We start from the raw sequence: 23,364 nt of genomic DNA, 5'->3' as shown, positions 1-23,364 counted from the left end.
TTCTTTCCTCTGTATGTGTGTGTGTGAGACCTCCATACCTCCTCCTGCGTCACGTAGAAACCACAGCAGTCAGGGCAGGAGGAGGAGCAGGAATTAGCCTTCCTCTTGTCTGACCGTCCTGTGTGCACAGTCACTTTCACACTTAGTGCCAGATCCCCGAGCCACTGAGATCGCTCCATGACCTGTACTTAGTGTGTCTGCCTTTCCTTCATCTCCCTTTCTCCTGCTCCATAATACCTTTGCTCCTCGTGCTGACGCTGAGAGATTTGTGTTGATTATGACAGGGTTGTCACAGTGATGAGTGTGCAGCGTGGCGTGTGTCATGTCGAGTTGACAGGGACTTTTTGCATTGGCGTCTGTGGAGATGGGTGTGTGGCATGCCTGGCCTACACACCACCAGAACTGTGTCACCAGGTTGATGGAAGAATGCCAAGGGATTTGCTGGTGAAGTTCAGAGGATAAACCTTGTTGATACCTTGGCACGTGATTCTACTATCCTACAACAAGACAAAGAAATGCAAAAACAGGCTCAAAGAAACAAGAATCGGAGAGAGAAATGAAGGCAGAATTGGCCATGTGACTTGGAGATGGAGCTTAAAGTGGGTCAGTGTAGAAGGGGTCATCAAAAGCTGCCAACCTCTAGGCACAGAAACACAGATCTCGCAGTCATCATTAGATAGATCCTGCCTCTTTAAGCTGCTAGCCCTCCTAATAGATTCTTAAGCACTGGCTTTAGTGCATGTTAAACCAGGATTACCCAATCAATTATGGTCAGTACAAACAAGGATTACTTAAAACAGTACATTTTTCTTGTTGAGAGGCTAAAAGCAGGGTAAATGGAAGAAGCAGCGCTGCTGTTGATGTGAAGAGCAGTCACGATGGGGTCATGATGACCCCAGACATGGGCACATGGGGAGAGGAGGTGGACCCTCATCATTTTAGCTTTTACATTCAGAGCTTTGAGGAGGATTTTGCATGTTTTGGCATTTGTGTCTGCTAGGTTTTCAGTTTTTCACCTTTTCAACTCAGCACACATTGTCTTCAAAAAAACAAAAAAAACACACACCCGACAGAATCTGCTGTGTGTATGTGTTTGTGATGCTGCCCAGCCATGTAGGCTGTGTTAAGAATAAGAGTGTTTCAGTGGGTGTGGAGATCTGTGAGAGTGGATCAAACCTCAAACTCACATACTCGCCCTTTTTTTGAACTCAGCTTTTGTTTACATTTTAATCACAATCAACAGCTGTAACCTCCTTCACAATGCCCAACAAGCAAGGACATATATACTTGCCAAACCAGATCCCTGCACTCATGTGTGTCTGTGTTTGCACATTTGCTCTCTCCCACAATAACGGCCACACAACCCTTAGATACTGAAAATACGCAACCTTAGTTGCCAGTGTGGACCAGTGAACCACAGCTATTGTCTCAGAGTCCTGAGACAGCAGTAAGTATGTGTCATTAAAAAGGATATGCAATGGCTTTGAATGAGATTATGTGTCATCTTAACCTCTGCACATGTGTCAGTCTGTCTTTAGAGAGCAGCCAAGGATCTGGAGAGTTCTACATTGTCAGAACTCTCTCTCTCTCCCCCACCTACCCCAGACACACACACACATGCATGCACAAAACCTCCCGCTCTCATTCAGTTTTCCCCATGTTGTCAGTCAGTGCTGAGTGACTGGTGACTAACAGCCCTCTCCTGTGTAAAAGGTCAGCAGGCTCCTTGGAAAGAAAGAGTCAGCTGTCTTTTCGGAAAGCAACTGTTCCCAGAGCATTCAGTTTGTCTGTCAGTCAGCCATTTCTAATCAGAATACATTGTTAATGGCAGAGAAGGATTTTTGAGATAGTGAGGTCTAGATGGTGTGTGTGACAGGAGAGGACCTGTAGTAACTTAACTAACCTCGCAGATGTTTTATGTTTTATGACCACAGCCAGACAGGAAAAGCAAGATGTGCTGTTCCTCAACAGTGCATGTGGCATTACTGCTATTATCAAAAGCCGCTGTTGAACAGAGCCTATTCCAAGGGCTTCATATATCAAATTATGTTTTATACTCAGGTCTAATTAATACAGAGCCCTCTGTTTGACTTGTTGGGTGGCAGACAAACTGTTTGAAACATGGCTTGTTTAATGTGACTATGAAGCAAATGTTAACTGAGTGCTATGCAGCTAAGTGCCACTGTTTTGGTCATATGAAAATAACTCAACAAATTAGTGAATTCAAACACAATTCAAAGGTAAAACAACCTCGCTACCCGTCTAAGAAAAGTGACTGTTTGTCCCCATTTTGAAATGAATCTTACTTAATTAAGAAGCAATGAGAGTGCACAGATAGCATTCCTTAATTAGCTTAAGCTGGCTGCTGTAACCAGATCCACTGCATTAATGACAACACAGCCCCTGTGAAAAGCATCATTGTTCTCAAGATAATTGTCCTTTTAGTTAACGCGGCCCGGGAAGAGCTCTCCTTGTTAGAGGAGCTGGCTGGGACCAAGGACAGCCGGAGGCTGGGAGGCGACCGGGACTGATACTGGCCCAGTGCCCGTTGTGACAAGCCCACTTGTGCCCTCTGCTGAAATCCCCTTGGTATGCAGTGGAATTAGCTGTCCCCAGGGTGTGGCACCAGGGGATGGTCATTAATTATATACCCCGAATCTTAACGAATGAGGAGCAATCAATAAAATAAAGCAGATGTATGCAAATAGCATGCTGATTATACTGCCTAATGACATGTCATGTTGTTGGCAGGAGAGTGCTCAGGGAATAAAAGTAAGGAAGGAGATGGAGATACAAAATAAATAAAAGTACCGATCTCGTCTCATATTGAAATCATGCATGTGTTCAGACATAAACCTTGTAAATACTTGTGCTGCATTTGCAGTAGATATTCGTGTTTTGGGCTATGAACCTGCACTGTTTCATTAGCTCGTTAGATTCTATTTCAGATCTTATCATCGCAGTTTTATGTTTCTCTGTGAGACAGGGAACAGTGACTGTCAGCCAGGAAATGGTGTGAGACTTAAGGGTTGGGTCGGCTGGAATTTGAGCAAGATAGGGTAAACTCTGGCAGAGTCTGAGGTGTAGGGGTGTTAGTGGCACTGCTGCTGGAAGACTGATAAGGGCTATAAGGGAAAAGAGGAGAGGTTAGTTCACCTGCATGGAACTCTGCCCCTGCACTGAGATCTCCATTGTATCCAGCCAGCTGGAGCTGTTGGAAACTCTATACCTGCCTTTAAGCAGTGAGGGAGGGCAGCCAAGAATTAACTGCTGCCTCATCCTGGCAGCCGTCAAGGATGCTGTCTGCCTCCATTCATGGCGAGCGTGAGAGGGCAACGAGGAAAGAACAGAGAGGGTAGAGGAAAGAAACAGTGCTGGCAATGTGTGTCACAAAAACCTGAAAGAAATTATGAAATAAAGGGGGAGGTAATGTATCTTGGCTTGGTTCTATACATTATATTTTTAGGCTTTCTTCGCAATAATGCAATAATGATAACAATGCAAGTGCAAAAGAGAAATGCAAGTCCCCACCACCTTAAAATACATATGTTGAATTCAGCTCATATTGTTCAGTTCTTGGCTCAACTTTGTCTCTGTTTAGACACAACTTTGATGAAAGATATTTTATACACTTTTATCCACACTGAGAAGTCTAAACTCAATGCAATTGCAGTTTGCCTGCAGTGAAAACATTTGATGTTTGTAGATGATACATCCAGTTCCATAAACTGAGGAAAAAGTCAGAGTTTTTACAGAATAGGTAGAAATTGACAGTACAGTTGACTGTGTTAGACTGTACTACAGTAATAATAGCCCAGCCCCATTAACTGTTAACCTGTCATGGTTTATTGCCACAGTGTCTGACGAGACTCATGGTTCGATTATGCACCCCCCATGGTCTTCCTGTGTTTCTTCAGGATGGTGAAATCTAAGACCTGGGCTCTTCAGGAGGCCAGGACAGTCCAAGGAGAGGCCAGGGAACAGGTGGTGACCCTGTGCTGCCTGGGAGTATATTATTGACCAGGATCCAGCGGCCAGATTGATTACTTTATTGTATTGCCATGAACCTCAGTGGCCAGAGACCTCTGGTTGACCCTGGCCGGACAGAGCATCGCACTGACCCTCACCTTAGCTAAAGAGTTATGTGGCTTTGACCTGCTCCCTAATGGGGAGGTCTTGACCTGCTCAGCCACTGGCTCCACTACACAGCTAAAGTGGGCCTATGCCTCTCCCTCCCTGGTGTCAACCTAGGTAATTTAGAGGCTGGGGGTAGGCCTGGGTCCTGTGGGGGCCACCTTGTTTTTGGACAGACTGTGTCCTGACTTTAGACCTTCCTCTGACCCACCGGTGTTCATTGTGTCAGCAAGATGGGCAGTCCACGGGAAAATGTTAATTCATCTTCACCAAATTACACAAAAACGGTGGAAAATCAATACATCTCTATCAGATGTCCTCGCTTCCAGCTAATGGTTGAGATAGATGACTCATGGTGAAGGGGATGGATAGTTTTACAGCATTACAAACCTAAAAAGGTTTTTATTATATATTAATAACAATAATTTGGAAAAAAAAAGTTGTGAAGCAAAACTTTGTCCTATTTTTGATTCCGTGTCATATTCGACTTTGACTAAGCAAGTGAAACCCCACAATGCCTCCGTGCAGCAGTTTTCTGGGCTGGATTCCACGCTGACTAACCTTGTGTCCTGTATAAACAGGAGGAGACAACAGGCAACATAAGGGAAACAGCCTTTACTCTGGTAGAGGCTGTTTCCCCTCACCATCACTTCCTACTTCCACTTAGCTGACAGACAGAATATCTGTCAGGCAGGTTTTTCCTGTGCTCTACATACTTTTTTGGTTGTCAGCTGCAGCTTTTCATCAGAAAAAACAACCGTGCCCTAAACAAGCTGGGTAAACAGTTGATTCTGTTACGTCTCTCCTTCCACCCCTCACACTGCCTCTCCTCTTTCATTGCTGTTGTTTAATTTATTCATTTCCTCAGTGAAAGTTTTCCAAGATTTCCATCAAAAGATACATGGCGAGAAAAGGATGTTTAAATGTTTGAGTATCACAGTCTTATTTTTTAACTGTGCATGGCATCCAAGCCTCTCTACAGTATCAACAGCAAAAACATCCTCCCACTTTACAATGCAGATTTATTTCTCATCGCCATCTTTAGCACTTGTTTCTCCCCAATAAATGGGAGGCATGGCTGTTGAGTGGAGAGGAATTGATTTACTTTCTGTTTGAAGTGGATACTGTAGTCCTGTTCAAAGCAGAATGTGAAGGCCACTTATCTTTAGAGCAAGTATCTCCTCACAACTGAGCGCAGTGGTTAGGAAACCCTCTTGTTGCATTACTTTTTTGCAAAGGAAACATCCATGCAAGTGAACAATCAACGCTGGGCATAGTCAGCCTTTACTACTTTCATTTCCCTCACCAGTCCACATTTGGTGCTGTCATGTGTCACTCTTACCTTTTCCAAATAAAGCTGTGCAACAACGTCTAGCCTAGTAAATAGGGTGAGTGATCCTTTTCGTAGCGTGAGTTTCCAAGATGGTGCATGTTATAGAGGCCTGCTTGTGTGTGTGACTCATGAGGAAGGTAGGGGTCTGGCAGTGGGAGACAAGAGGTAGGTAGTGTGTTTTATAGGTGCTTCCTGCATACCTGCCCGAAGAGGGGAATGCATGACCGCACCCACGCAACTGCAGGCGTCGTGGCTAATTACCGATAATCATATGGTGATGGGCAGGACAAACAGATGTTCCTGCAACACCACTCCCTCCACCCCCCCTCCTTTCCCTCAGCTACCGCTTCAACACACACTGTCCGCTCCTCTTTGTTGTATGAAAACATTTCTTTAACAGGTGATTAAACAACACTGCTGTCCACATTAAGCAGCTTTCATTAAGACGCTGTACAGCATTTCTGATGCTTCTGCAAAAAGCACATCGCGCTCCATCACCCACCCTCCTCTTACTATGTCCCAATTAACACTCAGCCCCCATTACATTGATTGGGAGAGGTGTAGTATTGGCTAGGTGGGCCATGAACACATTGATCATATTGACCCACCATGTGAACCATGAGAATATGTTGAGCTGCAGATTTCTCACTCCCAACAGCAGATTGAAAGAAATTGCCCATGGACATGAGCCCAGCCTATACTATGGTCTGTGCATGTATTGTTTGAGTAAGTGTGTGTGTTTATAAGTGTATGCCTATTTGCATTAGGCGTGGCTGTGCTGTGTTGTGACGGGTTTTAGTACATGCAGGCTTTCATGTGGTTTTAAGGATCTAATAGGCACACGCCACACCTAAACTATATTCTTTGGGGGCACTCACTATAGAAGCCCCCTCCCCCTTCCATACACACACACGCGCATCTAATCCTCCCAAGCCGTTTGCATGCACCCACACACACATAGGCACACACCTTATAGCCAGTCAAAGGGCAAACCGCTGCCCCACCTCCTGAAGGTGCACCTGGCATCTGCGAGTCCACTCCAATTACATCTCCCCAATTACAGGTTATGAACCAATTAGTCACCCTCTCGTTTTACACTGCCCATATCACTCTCCCTCCTCACAGCTCAAATATGGGGCATCTGTTAGAGATGGGGCAGAGGGTCCTCTCATTGACAGCATGTGAGAGGTTGCTGGTCTGGGGCACTTGCTGGTCAGTGTAGCTAGAGGGACATTGTATAGTGTTGTTTTTTTTTCCTTTGGTAGAGATAATGGGTGACATGTAAATACTTCACCCAGAACAGCTGTCTGGAGGCAGTTGCCTTAGCAAACTCCAGCATGCACATACATTGTAAGGGACACGTACTGGGGATAATTTAAGCTGTCAACCTGTAATTTGTAGTGGCACTCAACTTGAACTTTCAGGGTGAGCCAGTTGCCTCTGCTCTAATTCTCACCTCCTTGCTAACATGTTTTTTTCTGTGTGTATGTGCAAGGACGTGAGAGCACAAACGTGGACGAGCAAGTTTGCACATGCACGCATGAATGAGTGGGTGTTTTTTTTTATTATTGTTGTTGTCTCATGTTGTTTGTGCTTTGTTTTCTCTTTGTAGTGTGGTGTAGGTGATTTTTGTGCGTGCTTTACAGTGTATACGTCTATCCTCTCAGTCTTATGGCATTATTCCCAGTAGTAGTTGGCATGTGTAAAGACTCTGAGCCATGCCCAGTACACTGGCATAGCAGCCTGACTGGAAACTCACCACTCAAGAATTCATTCACAATATGGCATAGTATCTGGCTGCTATTGAGTCTCACATGGATACATATGACCTAACACATGGGTGTATGTATGTTCACACTCACAGTGTGGTGCAGAGCTGGCAGCTCAGTGGTATGTGTAAAATATTTCCCTCATTGTGGAGTATTGAATGGAGCCGTGATCTCCCAGCTTTGAGTTTCTCTTAGTATTCTGATACTACTCTTCCTACAGCTAGACCTTGTTTATCTTGTTTGCTGGCATGCTCTTTCAATGTCAAAACAATGACATCATTAATTAAATGTGTATTAAATGTGCAGTTCTCCAGGAGGCAGTTGTAGCTCTACTGGCAATAAGTGAAGCTTATTTATCTGTGGAAAAAAAATCTAATGGATTTTACCCTTTTACCCTGTTAATAACAACAAGAATAATAACAAAGTTTATATGCATAGCACCTTTCAAACAAGAAATCCAGCACAAGGTGCTTTACAATAAGTAAGTAACATGCACCAAGTGCTTCACATGGATAGACATAATATGAACAAAAACATGTTATAAACTTTCATATATAATAGTGCAGTAATATTATATGAATGCTGTGCCCCATGTTTTCTGATTGTGGTCACTCCTGACATTTCCATTTTAAGTATCAGGTTGAATTAGTATTTGTTTACATATGAGTGTATGCTCATGCATGTCTGTGGGTGCACAGGCACAGCAGAGAGATAAACAATTGAACATTTAGAATCAGGTCTTCTGTGTCTGTGTTTACATCTGCTAAAGATAGCCCTGTTTCTATGACCTGATTTTTCGTTGTTCTGTACAGTCCACATAACAGTTTTTATGCCCTTGACATATGCTCCCTCTGACAGACTAAATCAATGAATGGTATGTGTCATAGAGGTAATGCTGAGGTCCTCTTCACATGCTTGCTTTTTCCCTGCGAGAGGCATCTATCATTGGCTTGAGCCCCTGATCCTGAAGCTAATTATCCAGCAATGTAAATTACAGAAGGGTTGAGCTGAACCTGGGTTGCTTGCACTGTCCACTCATCTCTTTTTTTTCCTTCCTTCTCCTCTGTGTCTGTGTACCTTATTTTCTCTTTTGTACTCAACTGCTGCCGCTCTTGACTACTAGCTAAGAAGACATCATACCATCCCCATCTGTGAAAGCCCACAACTAAATCTCTAGCAGATGATCATTTTTTTATCCTCACCCTTTAGCTCCCTTTGTCCCTTTCCACTTTGTTTTTTATAGTGATTTTTTTCTTAGTGCTCAGTCTTCATGCTTTGTATCTTGTGTATATGTCTGAGGATTCTGCTCAGAGTTGGAATATATATAGAGAGAGAGATAATATTCTAGTATAAAGCTGTAGGGGAAACTGGTGAAGTGGTGGAAAACTGGAGCTTCAGCTAGTTCAATATGCTTACACGTGCATGCATCAAAGTCAATGCAAACTTACACATGCTCATGCACTGAAGATGTGTGCCTGTCCTCTGAGGAATGTGTGGGTTCTCTGGCAGTGTTTGACCTTCAGACCCCAGGCTCACGTGACTGAAATTCCACTCACACATACACACACATATTACATACAGTACGCTCACACAACACACACTCAGCTACTTTTATCTCCTCACTCAGAAATAGAACCTACACCACTTAAAAACTGCAGTAATACACACTAGCCCCTACAGCTCATGGATAAGAAAGGCCAAAGATAAATGGCAGTGAGCAACACCCATTTAAATCCTCATTGTTTTTGGCTCTGGATCTCTGTAAAAGGGAGTATTACTATGAATCCATGCAGCAGCGTGGGTGCTCCAGTGTTTCCCTACCTAGCCCCAGTTGTGCTATGCTGTGCTCAGCAGGCTATACCCAGCTGGGGCCCAGATGTGGCAGCCATGTCATGTGGAGCTGGGAAGCAGAAGATATGAGGCTGGTGGTAGGCCTGCTCCTTGGTCTTGGGTCTGTTCCACAGCGGTTCAACTAGATGTTGCGGTCGGTGCGATCTGAACTTTGACAGCCCATGTCATTCTTAATGCCTCACTTCCCAAATACAGCTCAGTGGGGCTGATTTATATCTACCAGGTGCTACAGTGTGTAAGCAGCTCTGGGATGAGAGGAGGCATGTGGCCATTTCATTAAGGCAGATGAACAAGGGCTGCAGTGTGTGTGTGTGAAGATGAGGGGCAGGGGGCTGGTCTTTCTCAAATATAGCTCCACAGCACTGTAGCTGTCACAACACTCAGGCCAGGCCAGGAGAGGAGAGGAAGAAGAGGAACTTATTAACACGCTCCACATGTCTTAAAATATCACACCGGTTTTTGCCTCTCCCAACCTCTAATTTCCCCGTTTCCGCTGCCCCCCTACCCCCCTACCCCCCTACCCCAATTCATAGAGATAGGACTTTTTGAATGCCCCCCCGGTCCCTGCTCGTCTGCCTCCCCAGATCAAAGGGCTCAAACACTTGTAGACACCAACATGCCTACTAAGCTGCCAACAGTTTTAATGGCCAGATATATGATGGTCTTCATTCAGCTGCTGTGGAGTAAAGATACTTTAATCTGCCCCTTGTTCTCTTTCTGGGGTGTTTCTCACAGAGGGGTATGTTCTGCCACACACACGCACACACGCACGCACACACACAAACTCAGGGGTAGACATTGTCTAATACAAATTGCTTCATGGTTTGCAGTTGCCTTTTAGGATGGGGTTATTCTGTGAATGTTTTGTAGTTTGATGGCAGCAGTTTTAGCTCATGTTAGACAGGTCTCCCTGTGGCTCACAGCACAACTCTGATTCAGTGCATACAAACACTTATGATTACTACTGCAGGAGGAACTGTTGTCTTTTTAGTCACAATTTGCCTCTTTATTTCCTGCCAAACTGCAGTGTTTTTCTTCACACAGGGGTCTCTGAACAGTGTGGTCGGCTCTGTCAGTGCTCACTGTAGCTACGGAAATGCTGTTTGATGTGCCTCGCGCACTTCAGAGTCAAGTGTTGAGGTGTCTTTCAGCATTGCCCTCCAGGCCACCTTGTTATACACTTAACAAGTTGTTTTCTTTTTGTTTTTCTTCCCTTTTCCTCTGTTGACAGTTCCTCATCACTGCTCCGCTCAGAAGGAATGCACATCACCTTCCAAGGTTTGCCTTGGAATCTGTCCTTGTAAACTGTGGGGCAAGCGCTAGCTCTCCTTTTAAGATGACAGTTGCGTCAAGATCTGATGTTTTGTTTATAAACTGCCAGTGTAAAGATTAGGCATCCCATTGGCATGTAAACTAGTGCTCTGTGGGTTCATCTTCCTGAAGACACACATTAACATTTCTTTTATTTTGTCACATTGTAATACTCTAAAATACATTTTTGGGGGAATGTGTTTTCACTCCGTGGGAATGAGAGTAATCTGAATATGATAAGTGTAATTCCACGTGTCAGATTTTGTCTCGTTTATTTCCAGTGAATGATCCTGGTTAGCAGCGCAGCACACTGTAGAAGTGGCACATGCTTTTGACTAAACAGAGGATGCAATGCTATACTGTGGCACAAAAATAGCCCATAAATAAGAAGTCGGTAATTTCCAGTAACTTTAGGATCCTTTTAATATTCATAGCAGGCTTGCTATCACACCCCTTTGTCATCCTGAAATATAATTAGTCTTTGTTATTAGAGTTAACAGCTATTCTCTCTCTTTGCTTTGTTTATCCTGCGTTCTTTGACATCCAGTGTCCCAACATTTCTTGCTCACTTCCTCTTTTAAAACGCAGGGCACATTATTCTTTTAACTTTATTAACTCTCATAATTCAGCGGGGGAAGGGGGCAATAGAAAACACTTTTCCCCTGAGGTTTATTGTTTAAAACGGGTGCAGTTCTTTCCCAGGATAAGAGCTTCAGCTAAGCAGAGAGGAATTTGGGCCAGGCCTCATAAAAAAAAGTATTTGTGTACCAGAAAGATTTTTGCTTTTCCTTTCTAAATCTTTGTCATTAATGACTTTAGCAAATGTGAAGTGGGGAGTGAATGGTTCGGCTGTGCAAGGTCTTCAAAGGAACCCTCTAATTATTTATCCAGGATATCCTACTCTAGAATTAGAGGCCAGGTCACCATTGGCTTTCATGCCTTTTTTCTGCAAAGAAATAATTTCCACAGAATGGTTTCACTGGGACACCCTCTAATCCCTTATATGTGCGTGCGTGTGTGTGTGCATGTGTGTGTGTGAGTGCATGTCCGGATATGTGCTCCCACACATGGAAGGGCATATACACACACAATTGTATGTGTATGGGACTGGGCCATTCTTCAGTGCGAGGTGTGTAAAAGAGATAGTAAGTTTCCATTTTCCACACATAACACTGCATGACTTTCCACAGCTCTGCTCTCACCCTAGACAGCTTTCACCCACATTACTCAGGTTTCCCGGTCATTTGGCCTTCACATGCCTTCTAAAAGGGATCTTATCACCCTACTCGGGTTTAGACACTTAACCGACACTGGGCCCAACTGCAGGGGTTGTGGCACTGCTTCACTGTTTCACTGCTGAGCCTCTGTGTGGCTTTAGTCACCCCCCCCCCCTACACACACACACCACTGCATGCACCTCAAACAGTTTCCAGACTGATATTTTAGAGTTACATTATAGATTTTCTGTTCTCTCTCTGCTGTATTGTTCAATGCACCATTACTCCATATAAAGGTGTCTGATAAAATTCCCTTCAGTGTTTTGCTGAGGGAGTGTGTCCCTTTAAGACCGCTCTGCAGGGGATATTTGTCTAATTCCAGGTGCCAGTGAACCCAGTGTTTTACCAGGTGCAGGACAGGGTCATTACTATTAGTTTTCCAGATTACACAGAAAGGCCTAGGATTATAGACATGTTATCCATGTCCCATATCTGTCTGTCAAGGCATGAGCTCTGCATGGAGCCTGTGACCACTGATCCACTGTATGCCCCTGTTTGCTGTCATGCCTGCTGGAGATCTCTTACATCCCAGTGCTACCAGGTTGTTCTGGGGGTCGATCCCCCTACTACTCCTGTCTCTCTGTCAACAGAGGCTTGGTATGCTGATCAGTGTCAGCTATCCTTAATGGAAGTAGAAGTAGTGGTAATGACATCCCCTGTTCGTCCCAGTCCCTCAGGTTTCGGATGGTAGGGTAAGGGAGCAGAGCTGAGTGGTGAATGGTGAATGTGTTGGATGTGTGTGTTTGTTTGGGTGGGTGGAGGTGGGGAACAACTGTATGGACAACTGATGGTCTCTCCAAAACATTTACATAAAGGCCACAATTGTGATAATAAACCATTTTATCATTGGGCTCCTAATCAATAATGTGGCTTCTTAAGGTTTAATATTTCAATGGTATTGATCATTTTAACAACTGTGTTTGTGGTTGGCTTGCCTTAACTGCAGCGCTGTGGGAAGGTGTGGGTGTATGCAGCCATGTGTGTACGGCACCATGGGATTTCACCTTTTTGGTGATTGCAAGTTTCTAGATTGACAGAAATGAATTTTGAACCATCAAAACAAGGAGTGATTCTACAGTATATTTCATATTTGGCTCAAACTTGCATTTTTTCTATTCACTTATTTACTTTCACAGCAACAACTTTCCTACATAAATTGTAGTCACTGTTTTTCTAAACCCTCATCTACCACCCTTATCCAGTTACTACAGAACAAATGAAATGGAGTGAGTGCAAACAGAAGCTCTGAAAGCACTGTAGTTAGCAGATTTCACTTCCATCCTCTCTTGAGAGAACGTCTGCTTCCCGCAGATATAAATAGGGGCAGATTTGATAATTAGTAGAAATGAAGGTCCTGGGGCTCAAAGACTTTGATCAGCACATTTCCCCCTTGTCCCTGACCTTTCATTGGACACGTGTCTTTAGCCCTCTCACTTTCTCTCCAGCTGCATATCTCAATCTCACTTTGTCTATCTCTCTGTCTTCCCCTTCACTTTCCTGCTAATCTGCAAACACAACAGAAACACATCTATACATACTGCATATCTACACATATCTCTCTGGGATCTCTAGATGTTTTTTTCATTTAGAGATCTTCCCATGGATTAAGATCAGTGTGTTGTTTTCTGATTGATTAGTGCCAGACAGACCAGTGCACAAAGTATCAAGTGTCCTCTCAGCCTTTCTGCATTCCACACTATGGGAAAGTCAGTGCTGCATGCTAAAGGATTTGAGGTTCCATGTTAGACTGTTGCAAATCATTCAGTATCCATGTCTGTTCATCTAAAGATGAGCAAAAATGGGGGATGTGTATCTAACTAATCTGATAAGTATTTGAAAGACACAGCTCCCTCTCTCTATCTCGCTTTCCCTCTCCCTCCCTCTCTCTCTCTCTCTCTCTGTCGAGCAATTTTACTGACACCCTGCTGAGTGTAGACTGAGTGTGTGAGCTTGCTCTGTGCACTGGGTTGCCTGGGGGCGAACGTTAGTTTGTGCCCGATAGCCCTGCTCTGATTATACATCAATACCTTAATTCCAAGGATAATTTATGCTCTTATAAATTACAAAGCTTTCTAAACAAACCACACGAGACATAACAGGAAAATAATACAGTGCAGCCTTTCAGTGTGGTCGGAAAATGAAGAAAGATAGCTCGTGGCTGCTGTAAGAACAAGTTGCTTCTATAGTTAAATTTTGTAATTAAAATAGTATCACTCTTTCAAATTTCAGTCACTGTTTTGGCAAATGTTTTTTTCTTTACAAAAAAGCTGTAAGAAAACAGTCTAACACTATGCATATTTAAATAGAATTGCCCTCTCATTTTATGGCTTCTCTCGTATTGAGCTTAAAATCCAGTGATATGAGTCTTCTTACATTTGTACTCCTACTGCACCCCCCCCACCCCCACCTCCACCCCACCTCATGCTGGTTGCTAATTGGCGGGAGACTGGGAGCTTCCTGCTGTGTGTTCGCTGCTTCCCTTTGCTTTGCCACCCCACCAGGTCTTTCACCAACACTCTGCAGAACCCAGTAATTAACCCACAGCTAATTAACTACTTCTAATTACACCAGCATGCTGTTTCTATCACACCCTCCAAAACTGAGGAAACACTCCAGTGCCATGTGTAAATCCCTTCTGGAGGGTTTTCGGAGGTTAGCTGAGCGACAGTCAGATCATTTAATCAGACTGCCCTGTGTCTAAGTAACATACGATTCTGCACCGTGATTTCACTGCTGCTTTGTCTGAAATCACTTTTCTTCCGTTCTGCAACATGGAATGGATTAGCAGAATTTGATGGTGTTGCGTAAAGGGTAAAATCATTTTCAAGGTTTTATTTCAAGTCTATTAACAAAGGAGGCAATTGATACTACAAACAAATCAATTTAGCCTTTTCTGGCCAGTGTTGCTAGTGCAAAATGGTTACTAAAATTGAGTGCTGTGAAACTAAAACAATCAGCGCATTACCTCTCGGGTATTTGAGTTTGCTCATATTTTTAATCATATGGATTATTTTAGCATTCAGTTATATGTTTGTTCCAACTGTAGTTTGATGCATATAATATACATAGAAAACAGCATAAAAAAATTATTTAAGCTGAAGCCTTGTCATAAAGGTTTTCCACGGTTGTAACATGACAGAAGCTGCATGCCTCAGTTCTGCTATCTCTGAGAAATACACCCAGACATGCCAGTGACTGGCCCCCTCTACTCACACACACTCATGTAAACACACAGCACTGTTCTTCTCCGCCTCAGACTCAACACAGCCATGGCTATTTCTGTTCCACAGACTGATAGCTCCTACTGAAGATCATTGATTTTACGGGAAGCCCTGTTTACAGGCTGAGTGCCATCGACCTGAGGTGACTTTTTGCCTCCTGCATTTGGAGCAACACTGGAGCACCCTTATGTCTGCATTAGCAGAATAGTGGACAGAATATTTACAGCACACAATAAACAACAGTTCTCTACATGGTTAAGTATCTGATTTACAGTGTTAGGGATCAAAGAGAACAAGAACTCCATCCACCTAATGCAATTATAATGGTGTATTGTGCTAGCACTTTTTGCAACACAACTCTGAGACAAAGTGACTTGTGACGGTAGTCTTGGACACCCTTTCAGACTACTCAAATAGTCTTTGTCATTTTATTAAGTTTTGTCTTCAAGATGACGTCATTTATAAATACATTCTATCTATTTATGTATTTATTTTTGATCCTCAACAGTTTATCATCTTTAGCTCACGTGTAACAAGTTATACCCCAGTTGATCATCAGATCATTGGTATTAGATACAGGGGTTTGGCTGAGAAGTTCACAAAAGCAGAAAGAGATGTAGTGCAGGTTTACAAATATAAAGTCCCTCACAGTTAGAGCATGGTGTTAAAACCCAAATTTACTAAGCCATGTCAGGCATTAAAGTGGACTTATGCTACAGAATGCAATGCATGCATGCCTTTTATTGGTGATTAATTGGAACAAATCTAGGAGATAAACCTAGGCCTCACTCTGCCTGAGGACTACAATGGTTCCCCCATCAATGAGCATGTCCCTGGTGCAACATCAAAGGCCTTCCCCTGCTTTATCAATAAGAACCCTTCCTTCCCACATCTTCCTGTAACTTGCTTAGCGTTCACGCCATTGATTTTCCAATAAGCGCCCCTTACCCTGCGGTGGCTGGCCAGGCTCAGCAATGGCTCAGAGACCAGACACATACAGGCAACATCACAGAGGAACAATTGAAAATCAGATCTGGTGTATTGTTAGGGGGTCCACTTGGTGTATTAAGAAACAGTGTCTTTCCAATTTAAAAAGGTGTTCCCTCACTGCTGACATGCAGTCCATGTGGATAGGAGTAAGGTTCAGGGCTGCATCCCGCCCAGCAGCCCAGCAGTATTCACAGTCAGGGCCGAGTCTGAGCTAATTCCCTCAGGAAACCCCAGAGAGCAGGGTCTTCTGGAGGCAAGGGCAGGCCTTCAGGCAGGTGATCAGGCATGCTTATAATCAGATGGTTCCTTAGCCTTTAATTCCTCCCTCAGTTGGCCGGTAAATCCCACCTAATGAAAGGACCCATAACTTAAAACTTATCTCATTTTCCATCCCTACCAAATGACATCCAGACCCACTCTCTGACAGTGTTCATTAGAACTGAGGCCTTTTCTCAAGGTTCAGCCTTATCTGTGTTGTTATGGTGGTAGGAGGGGGTGGAGTGCAACCTTTTCTTTTTGTCAGACAGAGAAAGAGAAAACAGGGAGACCCTGGCATAAAGCCTTTGAAGGCAGGTGGCAGCAGGAGTGTGAGTTCTACAGTCAGGATCTGTGCATCGGCATGCTCTCCCTCAGATCAGCTCAGGAATCCAGCCTTTTCTTCTCTTTGATTATCTCTTATTGTCAACTAAAGCTTGTTTTGGCTGCATACTGCCTGCTTATTGTCAACTCTGTGGGCCCACATTTAGCATTGCGATACAGCACAAGGACATAAGCCATGGCAGGATCGTTTGTTTTGAGCAATCAGCATCAGTGCCAGTTTACAAAAGAAAATGAACTTTTTTACATATTACAGTATATAACATTACATAATACCACTCAGCAGTAGTTACTTTTAGTGGGCTGCTCCATCATTTTGATTTGTGGTTATTAACACAGTCAGCACACAGAGACACCAGCCTCCTCCACTTCCCCTCTCCTTCGACCGCGTCTCTTTGTCTGTCTCCCGGACTTGTTTAGTGCCTCCCAGAGATTAAAGCTTTTCCTGCTTTAAACAGGTGTCACTGAGCCAGGCAGACCTCCGAGAGACAAACAGCGTTATATCAGTTGGCCCATCTGCGACTTGCCGACTCCAGACAATCCCATTGCTCATCAGTAACCACTGCAGGTTATTGAATTACACCATCTTGATTTTAAAGGGCAATCCTGTTTTCTGTAAGCAGTGAACACACCAAACTGGCTCAGAGCTCCAGCACTGATCAAGAGTCATCGTGTTATCCTGTCTACTGCTAATTGCTTCAGGTATCTTACAGCAGTAATGGGAATGGATGGGTGCATACCCTTGGTACAGTACACTGTAGACTCAGACTCATCAAGGCAAAGATGAGAGTAGAGAACTTTAGAGGTCATTGTTAACCAGCAATCTTGCCTAGTAGTCGTGCATGTGGGCCCAGTCTTCCCAGGCCTGGTCAAGACAGGCAGTGGAATCTGGAGGAGGAGCTGATAGGGTAGATAACAGGAACAAGGTGAGAGATACTCCGTGTTCCGACAGGATACATTCAGACTTTTTTCCCTATGAGACAGTCGTTTTAGACAAGTCACATTTTCTGCTTTTTTTCTCCCATTTCATTTTGTCCAGTTTATTCATGTGCTTTTAGTTTGAAGAATCACTGTCTGTTTGACATGTGGCATATTTTTTTTTCTTGCATTACTCTTGCTGCCCTCAGTCCATTTGTGTGAAATGGCTGTTGAGCTCATAGCCTCTTATTAATGGAGCAGATAATAAATACAGACCAGTAGGGCTAGTATCCCCTCACTCAATATGGCAGCCATCTCTAAATCATGTCTGGCTGTATAAAGCAATCTTGTTAATAAGCCAGCCAGTCTAATATCTTTCATTTTGTATGCAAAGCGAGACAAGGGTCATCGGGGTTACCGTCTGTAGTGTGTAAACAAAACAATCAGATGGACCATACACACAGAAAATGTCTGTCCTCAGGTATCTATAATAGTAATCTCTGCAATCACATTTCAGATTCCCTCATTAAACTCAGTGCTTTATCATTGTAGTTCTTATTTCTTTTTTTGTTCCCCTTTTCATAATATTTGCTTCTTTTCTGTGATGTTTTTTCTGAAGTCCAAAATCAAAATGCATCACTCAAATGGGAGTCCATTTTTCTTTGTGGTTTGAGTGCAGATAGGCTGGAGAGGTCCCAGGTACGTTGTGTGGGAGGTGAGCTTCATCAGACATTCATGAAGAGGCAGACAGACATTATCAATCTCTCCTCTCCCTCAGTGGTTAATATGTGATGGTGTGGGGGTAGACTCCATTCTGATCACAGCTGAAATTTGCATCCCTAAGTAAATAAGTAAATAAATCAAGTGCAAGCAGTGAATGTGCTAATCAACCGGGACATGGCAGTGAGCTTGGTGCCTGGAAACTTTGCTCATGTAATATTCAGTGCTGGTGGGTTAAAGGGCAGCCCAGAGTTATTGGTTTCAGCCCGATTGCCCCCTTTAATCAATGTTGGCTGCATCCCTTTAATAAAATTATTAGCTCAGCAGTATCTTGCGCTATCATTTTATCTCTTCTGCGCTCTAAATTGCAGCCTGTGTTGGGCCTCTCAGATGCTCGGGGCATGGCCAGCTCCCGAAAGCTCAGCTCCCATTTATTATTTCAGAGGCGGAGGATGGCTGGAGTGTTTGAAACCAGGCTGAGCGTAGAGGTTATTGGATGCAAGATCTAAACACAGCTGCAGTGAAGTCCCTACCCAGCTTATGTATTTTGGGCTCATAGAAAATACTGCCTTTTATTGCTCTTGTTAGAGTCCATACAGATCTATTTCAATAATGCACATGAATTATATTCTTCTTATAGATACACAACATGGAGTTGGTAATGATACTGTTAAGAATAGCTTTTTTTAGATGCAGTTTTCTCCTTTTCTTCCAGTTATGAAAATGTACAGTGTGCTGATGGGTGGCTTCTCAGTGTCTAATTATCTCACAAGGAATCTATTTGATCCATTAAGTTAGCCTGTTTCTCCTTTTTTCTGACTGCAAGTTAATTAAAAACGGATGTAGGATTTGCAGAATATAAGATTAGGGGTGTTGTTTGGAAGGTGAAGATAAAAGATGGTACCTTCCTGATATGGCAGGAAGATGAATCATGGACGGCTTATTAGTGCTTGTCTCAGGTATTGTGTTTAAGTACCTAATCTAGTGTAATGAGCACAGTGTCATTTTTCCAATTATATCTCAGACTTTTGTCTCTCACCCAATACACCGTACATTTGATTTTCCCCCTTTAAGGTTCCTATACATATTGTCCCTTTCATATTTTCTGTATTTGATCTTTTTTTAACAGGGGTAGTAATACTGGAAAATCTAGACATTTCTGATGAGCCGTGTGGATTTATGTACAGAGTTTGCCTGTATGTTAAAATGGAATTCTCCAAACCCAAATGTGACTCTAACCTCTTGTCTCACCCAATTTGTGTCTCTGCAGGCCTGGATGCGATGAACGCCTCATGTAGGCATCAGCATGGACAGCTGTGAGTCTCCCGTGGTTTCTGGGACAGACGATGGGCTCGGCTCCTCCCAGCAGCAGCAACCACCACAGCCCTGGAACGATCACTCTAGCTCACAGGTCCCCTGCACCAACCAGGCTCCTTCCCTGGACCCCCTGTCTCTCTCTGCTCCATACCCTTCTCAACCCCAAAACCCCGGTGCACCTCATGACACGGTGAGAGAACTACAGTCCCAGCAGCAGCAGCCAAAACAGATATCACCCCAGGCCCGCAGTGATAGCTCTGCCACAGGCCAGCTGCACCCCAGAGGAGAGGGTCTTGAGGAAGAAGAGCAAGAGGGAGTGAGCTGTGGAGAAGAGGAAGAATCCGAGGACTTAGATGAGATGGAGATTGACAGCTGTTTCCCAAGTCTTCAACCCTTTCCCGGGGTGCCAATGGCTTCAGGGGGAGGGGGTATGCCCACTCTTTTGCGACATCAGCCCACACGACAGCAGGGAGCGCATGAGAGTGGGAGTGAGGAAGGAGAGGAGGAAGAGGAAGAGGAGAGCAGTGATGTGGAGAACCTGGCTGGTGAGATCGTCTACCAGCCAGATGGCTCAGCGTACATCGTAGAGAGCCTCAGTCAGTTGATCCAAAGTGGTGGGGGCATGGTACCCGGCCTGCTTCCCACAAACTCTGTTACCAGTGGGGGAAAACCGGGAGAACCTGCTGGGACTTCATCCTCGGTCTACCCTCAGATCATCAACACGTTCCACATAGCCTCGTCCTTCGGGAAGTGGTTTGGCAATTCAGACCAAGGTTTCCCCAATACCTCAACTATGGCAGGCCTCAGTCCTGTCCTGCACAGTTTCCGTGTCTTTGATGTGCGGCACAAAAGCAACAAGGATTACCTGAACAGCGATGGGTCTGCCAAGAAGTCCTGTGTATCCAAAGATGTTCCCAACAACGTGGATTTCTCCAAATTCGATGGGCTAGCCCTCTATGGCAAGGGTAAGCCCATTCTCATGTGTTTTCTCTGCAAGCTGTCCTTTGGCTATGCGCGTTCCTTTGCCACCCATGCCGTCCACGATCACCGCATGACACTGTGTGAGGACGAGCGGCGGCTGCTAGGGGACAAGCAGGCATCTGCCATCATCCAGGGCATTGGGAAGGACAAAGAGCCCCTCATCAGTTTCCTGGAACCAAAAAATAAGAGCACTCCTCTGCCACCTACCGTGCACCCCATTAACTCTGGCCAGAGCTTCTATGGCACATTTAGCGGTGTGCATCTAGAGCCTGGAAGCAGCAGTGGGGGCAGCGAGACCCTCCTGAACAAAGACTCTGACTGTGGCCTCCAGCAGCAACAGCAGCAACAACAAACCCCACTAAGCTCAGTCCTCTCTCTTGGAGGGCTGGGCATTTCCAAAGCATCCACTCTTACCTCATCCCCAGGCTCTGCCAAAGACTCCAGTGCCCTGCCCAAACAGGGAGGGAGAACAGAGGAGCCTGCTGGGAAAGAGTTGGCATGCAAGGGAGAGGATGGGGATACTGAGGGACATGAAAGTAAGGCGCACCTATCCAGTCAGATGGGGGGCTTGGAAGAAGAGGAACTGTTGTTAGGGGAGGAGGAAGACGAGGTGGAGGCAGAAAGCACTGCAGTGGCCTGTGGTGGTAACAGTAGCAGCGGCGGGGGTGAAGCGGGGGAACCAGCTGTCTCAAACCAAAGCATTTCCAAATCTCCTTTATTAATGCCTAGTAGCGCTCTCCAGCCTTCTGCCTGCACCTCTGCGGTCAGTTCCACACTCAACAGCAAAGCCCCTGCTTCCACTTCCTCCTCTGTCAAGGAAGAGGTTTCAGCTGCAGACGGTGGGGGGAGGTCCTCAGAGCTCCCTCTGAGCTTTAACTGCCAGGGGCCCACTGTTCCCATGGCAATGGCGGCAGCTGCCGTCAGAAGGAGCGAGGATGACACGGCTGGCACTTCCTCCTCACCTCTGTCCTCCAATGCTGCTGCTGATGAAAGTGCCAATCGAGATAGTGCCACAGCTCCAGAACCAAATGATTGCCCAGCAGAGGGAGAGGAGGAAAATGGAGCCCTTCTGCACCATCACCACATGCACCACCATCATCATCACCTCCACCCTTCATCTCATGGCCACTCGCTATCCCTCCCAGGGAGCTCCTGTGACATAACAGGGATGGGCGAGTGTTCACAGAACCATGGGCCAGGTGGCATCGGAGGAAGTGGGGTAGAATGCCCCAAGTGTGACACTGTCCTGGGTTCCTCGCGTTCCTTGGGTGGTCACATGACCATGATGCATTCGCGAAACTCGTGCAAGACACTGAAGTGTCCCAAATGCAACTGGCATTACAAGTACCAGCAGACGTTGGAGGCCCACATGAAAGAGAAGCACCCAGACTCAGGAGGGTCTTGTGCGTACTGCAGCAGTGGCCAGAGCCACCCACGTCTTGCCCGTGGAGAAAGCTATACCTGTGGATACAAGCCCTTCCGGTGTGAGGTGTGTATGAAAAATTGTGGCAATGTTTTTCTGCTTTTTCTTAAGAGTTGCAATTAAAGTTTTTTGTGTTCTTGATGTGTTGACCCTTATGGGACAGCTTGAAAAAGAAAGAAATATTTGCACAATTTTGTTGCAGTTCAAGAGCAAATGTTCTGTATTTTCTAGGTGTGTAACTACTCGACCACCACAAAGGGCAACCTCAGCATCCACATGCAGTCGGACAAGCACCTGAACAACATGCAGACGCTGCAGAATGGAGGTACTATTGGCTCTGCGCAGGAGCAGGTGTTTGGACATACCCCGGGAGGAGTGGTGACTGTCCCCTCAGTGACCCAGGCCAGTAGCCATCACCCGCCCCACCACCATCCTACACAGTCGTCCGCCCATATGGCAGGGCCGTGTGGGGCCCCCTCTCCGACCAAGCCCAAGAGCAAACCTACTTGGCGGTGTGAGGTTTGTGACTACGAGACCAATGTGGCACGGAACCTGCGTATCCACATGACCAGTGAGAAGCACATGCACAACATGATGCTGCTCCAGCAGAACGTGACTCAGATGCAGCATGGACGACTTGGCTTGGGAGCCATGCCTTCGCCGTCCGAGGCTGAGCTCTACCAATATTACCTGACTCAGAACATGAGCCTTCCACCAGGCCTCAAGATAGACCCAGCTGGAGCTGAGGCCCAGTTCCTGATGGGGAGCTTTCACCTGGATCCCAACATGGCCGCCCTGGCCCCTGCACTTGGTGAGCGCTACGTTACCATTTTTGCCCTTAGAAAGACCAATAGTTGTTCATAAAATTGTGAGTACACTTTTGTGCAATTTATTCCATGTAGAATTTAAAAGGTAGTTTCAATTCTACTTGACCTTTTAGCAATTTCCACAAAATATTAACATCATTCACTTTTTATTGAGTTGATGACTACACATATTTTCCCTCTCCACTACTACGCATGCCTCTTCTTAGTTTATTTCTTTGACTCTGAGGTATTACTGCCCTAGTGCACTTAACACCTCTCCTTTTACAAGGAGTGTGTCACTGACCCAGACCCTTCCCATATCTTCTCACTGATAGTGTACATGATAGTTATGTTAATGACAGTAGATAAGTCTATTGTCATGTGCCTTAATCAGATATCCATAGTAAAAACTGCACCTGACCAGTCTACTAATCAGTTTTATCTCTAAATGTTAAGCTGTAAATGTGTCTAGTAACATGCAGAGGCCCAAAGGTAATTTGTACTTCATCTCACACAGTCCTTAACCGGACATCTAAATGACACTGAAATGTTTTGATGGTGCAACATCGCCTGAATTTTGATGCTCGCTTTGCAATACCCAATTTTGCTCCCAATAGGTGAGTTAGAGCGCCAAACCTCTCTACTTCTCTAATCTCTGCCCTCCTCCCCCTCAGGCAGCCAGCCTCAGCCTTTTTTATGTCATTATTCCCAAACTG

General features: G+C 44.9%; 1 protein-coding gene across 9 annotated transcripts in view; it reads left to right on the top strand.

Annotated features, from left to right (window-relative positions):
• The window catches only part of zfhx3b (zinc finger homeobox 3b), a 327,377-nt gene that overhangs the window by 214,845 nt on the left and 89,168 nt on the right, over positions 1 to 23,364 (top strand). For all 9 annotated transcript variants that reach the window (XM_085761295.1, XM_085761312.1, XM_085761304.1 and 6 more), the window contains 2 exons: positions 19,392 to 21,908; positions 22,074 to 22,653. In XM_085761295.1, the coding sequence (XP_085617421.1) occupies positions 19,428 to 21,908; positions 22,074 to 22,653 (3,061 nt within the window). In that variant the 5' untranslated portion in view covers positions 19,392 to 19,427. The remainder of the gene's footprint in view (positions 1 to 19,391; positions 21,909 to 22,073; positions 22,654 to 23,364) is intronic.

Source organism: Trachurus japonicus, chromosome 3, assembly GCF_045865225.1.
Source record: "Trachurus japonicus isolate A0001 chromosome 3, Traja_1.0".
Lineage (NCBI taxonomy): Eukaryota > Metazoa > Chordata > Actinopteri > Carangiformes > Carangidae > Trachurus > Trachurus japonicus.
The sequence above is the reverse complement of the archived record's forward strand: the minus strand, read 5'-3'. Positions and strand labels throughout refer to the sequence as shown.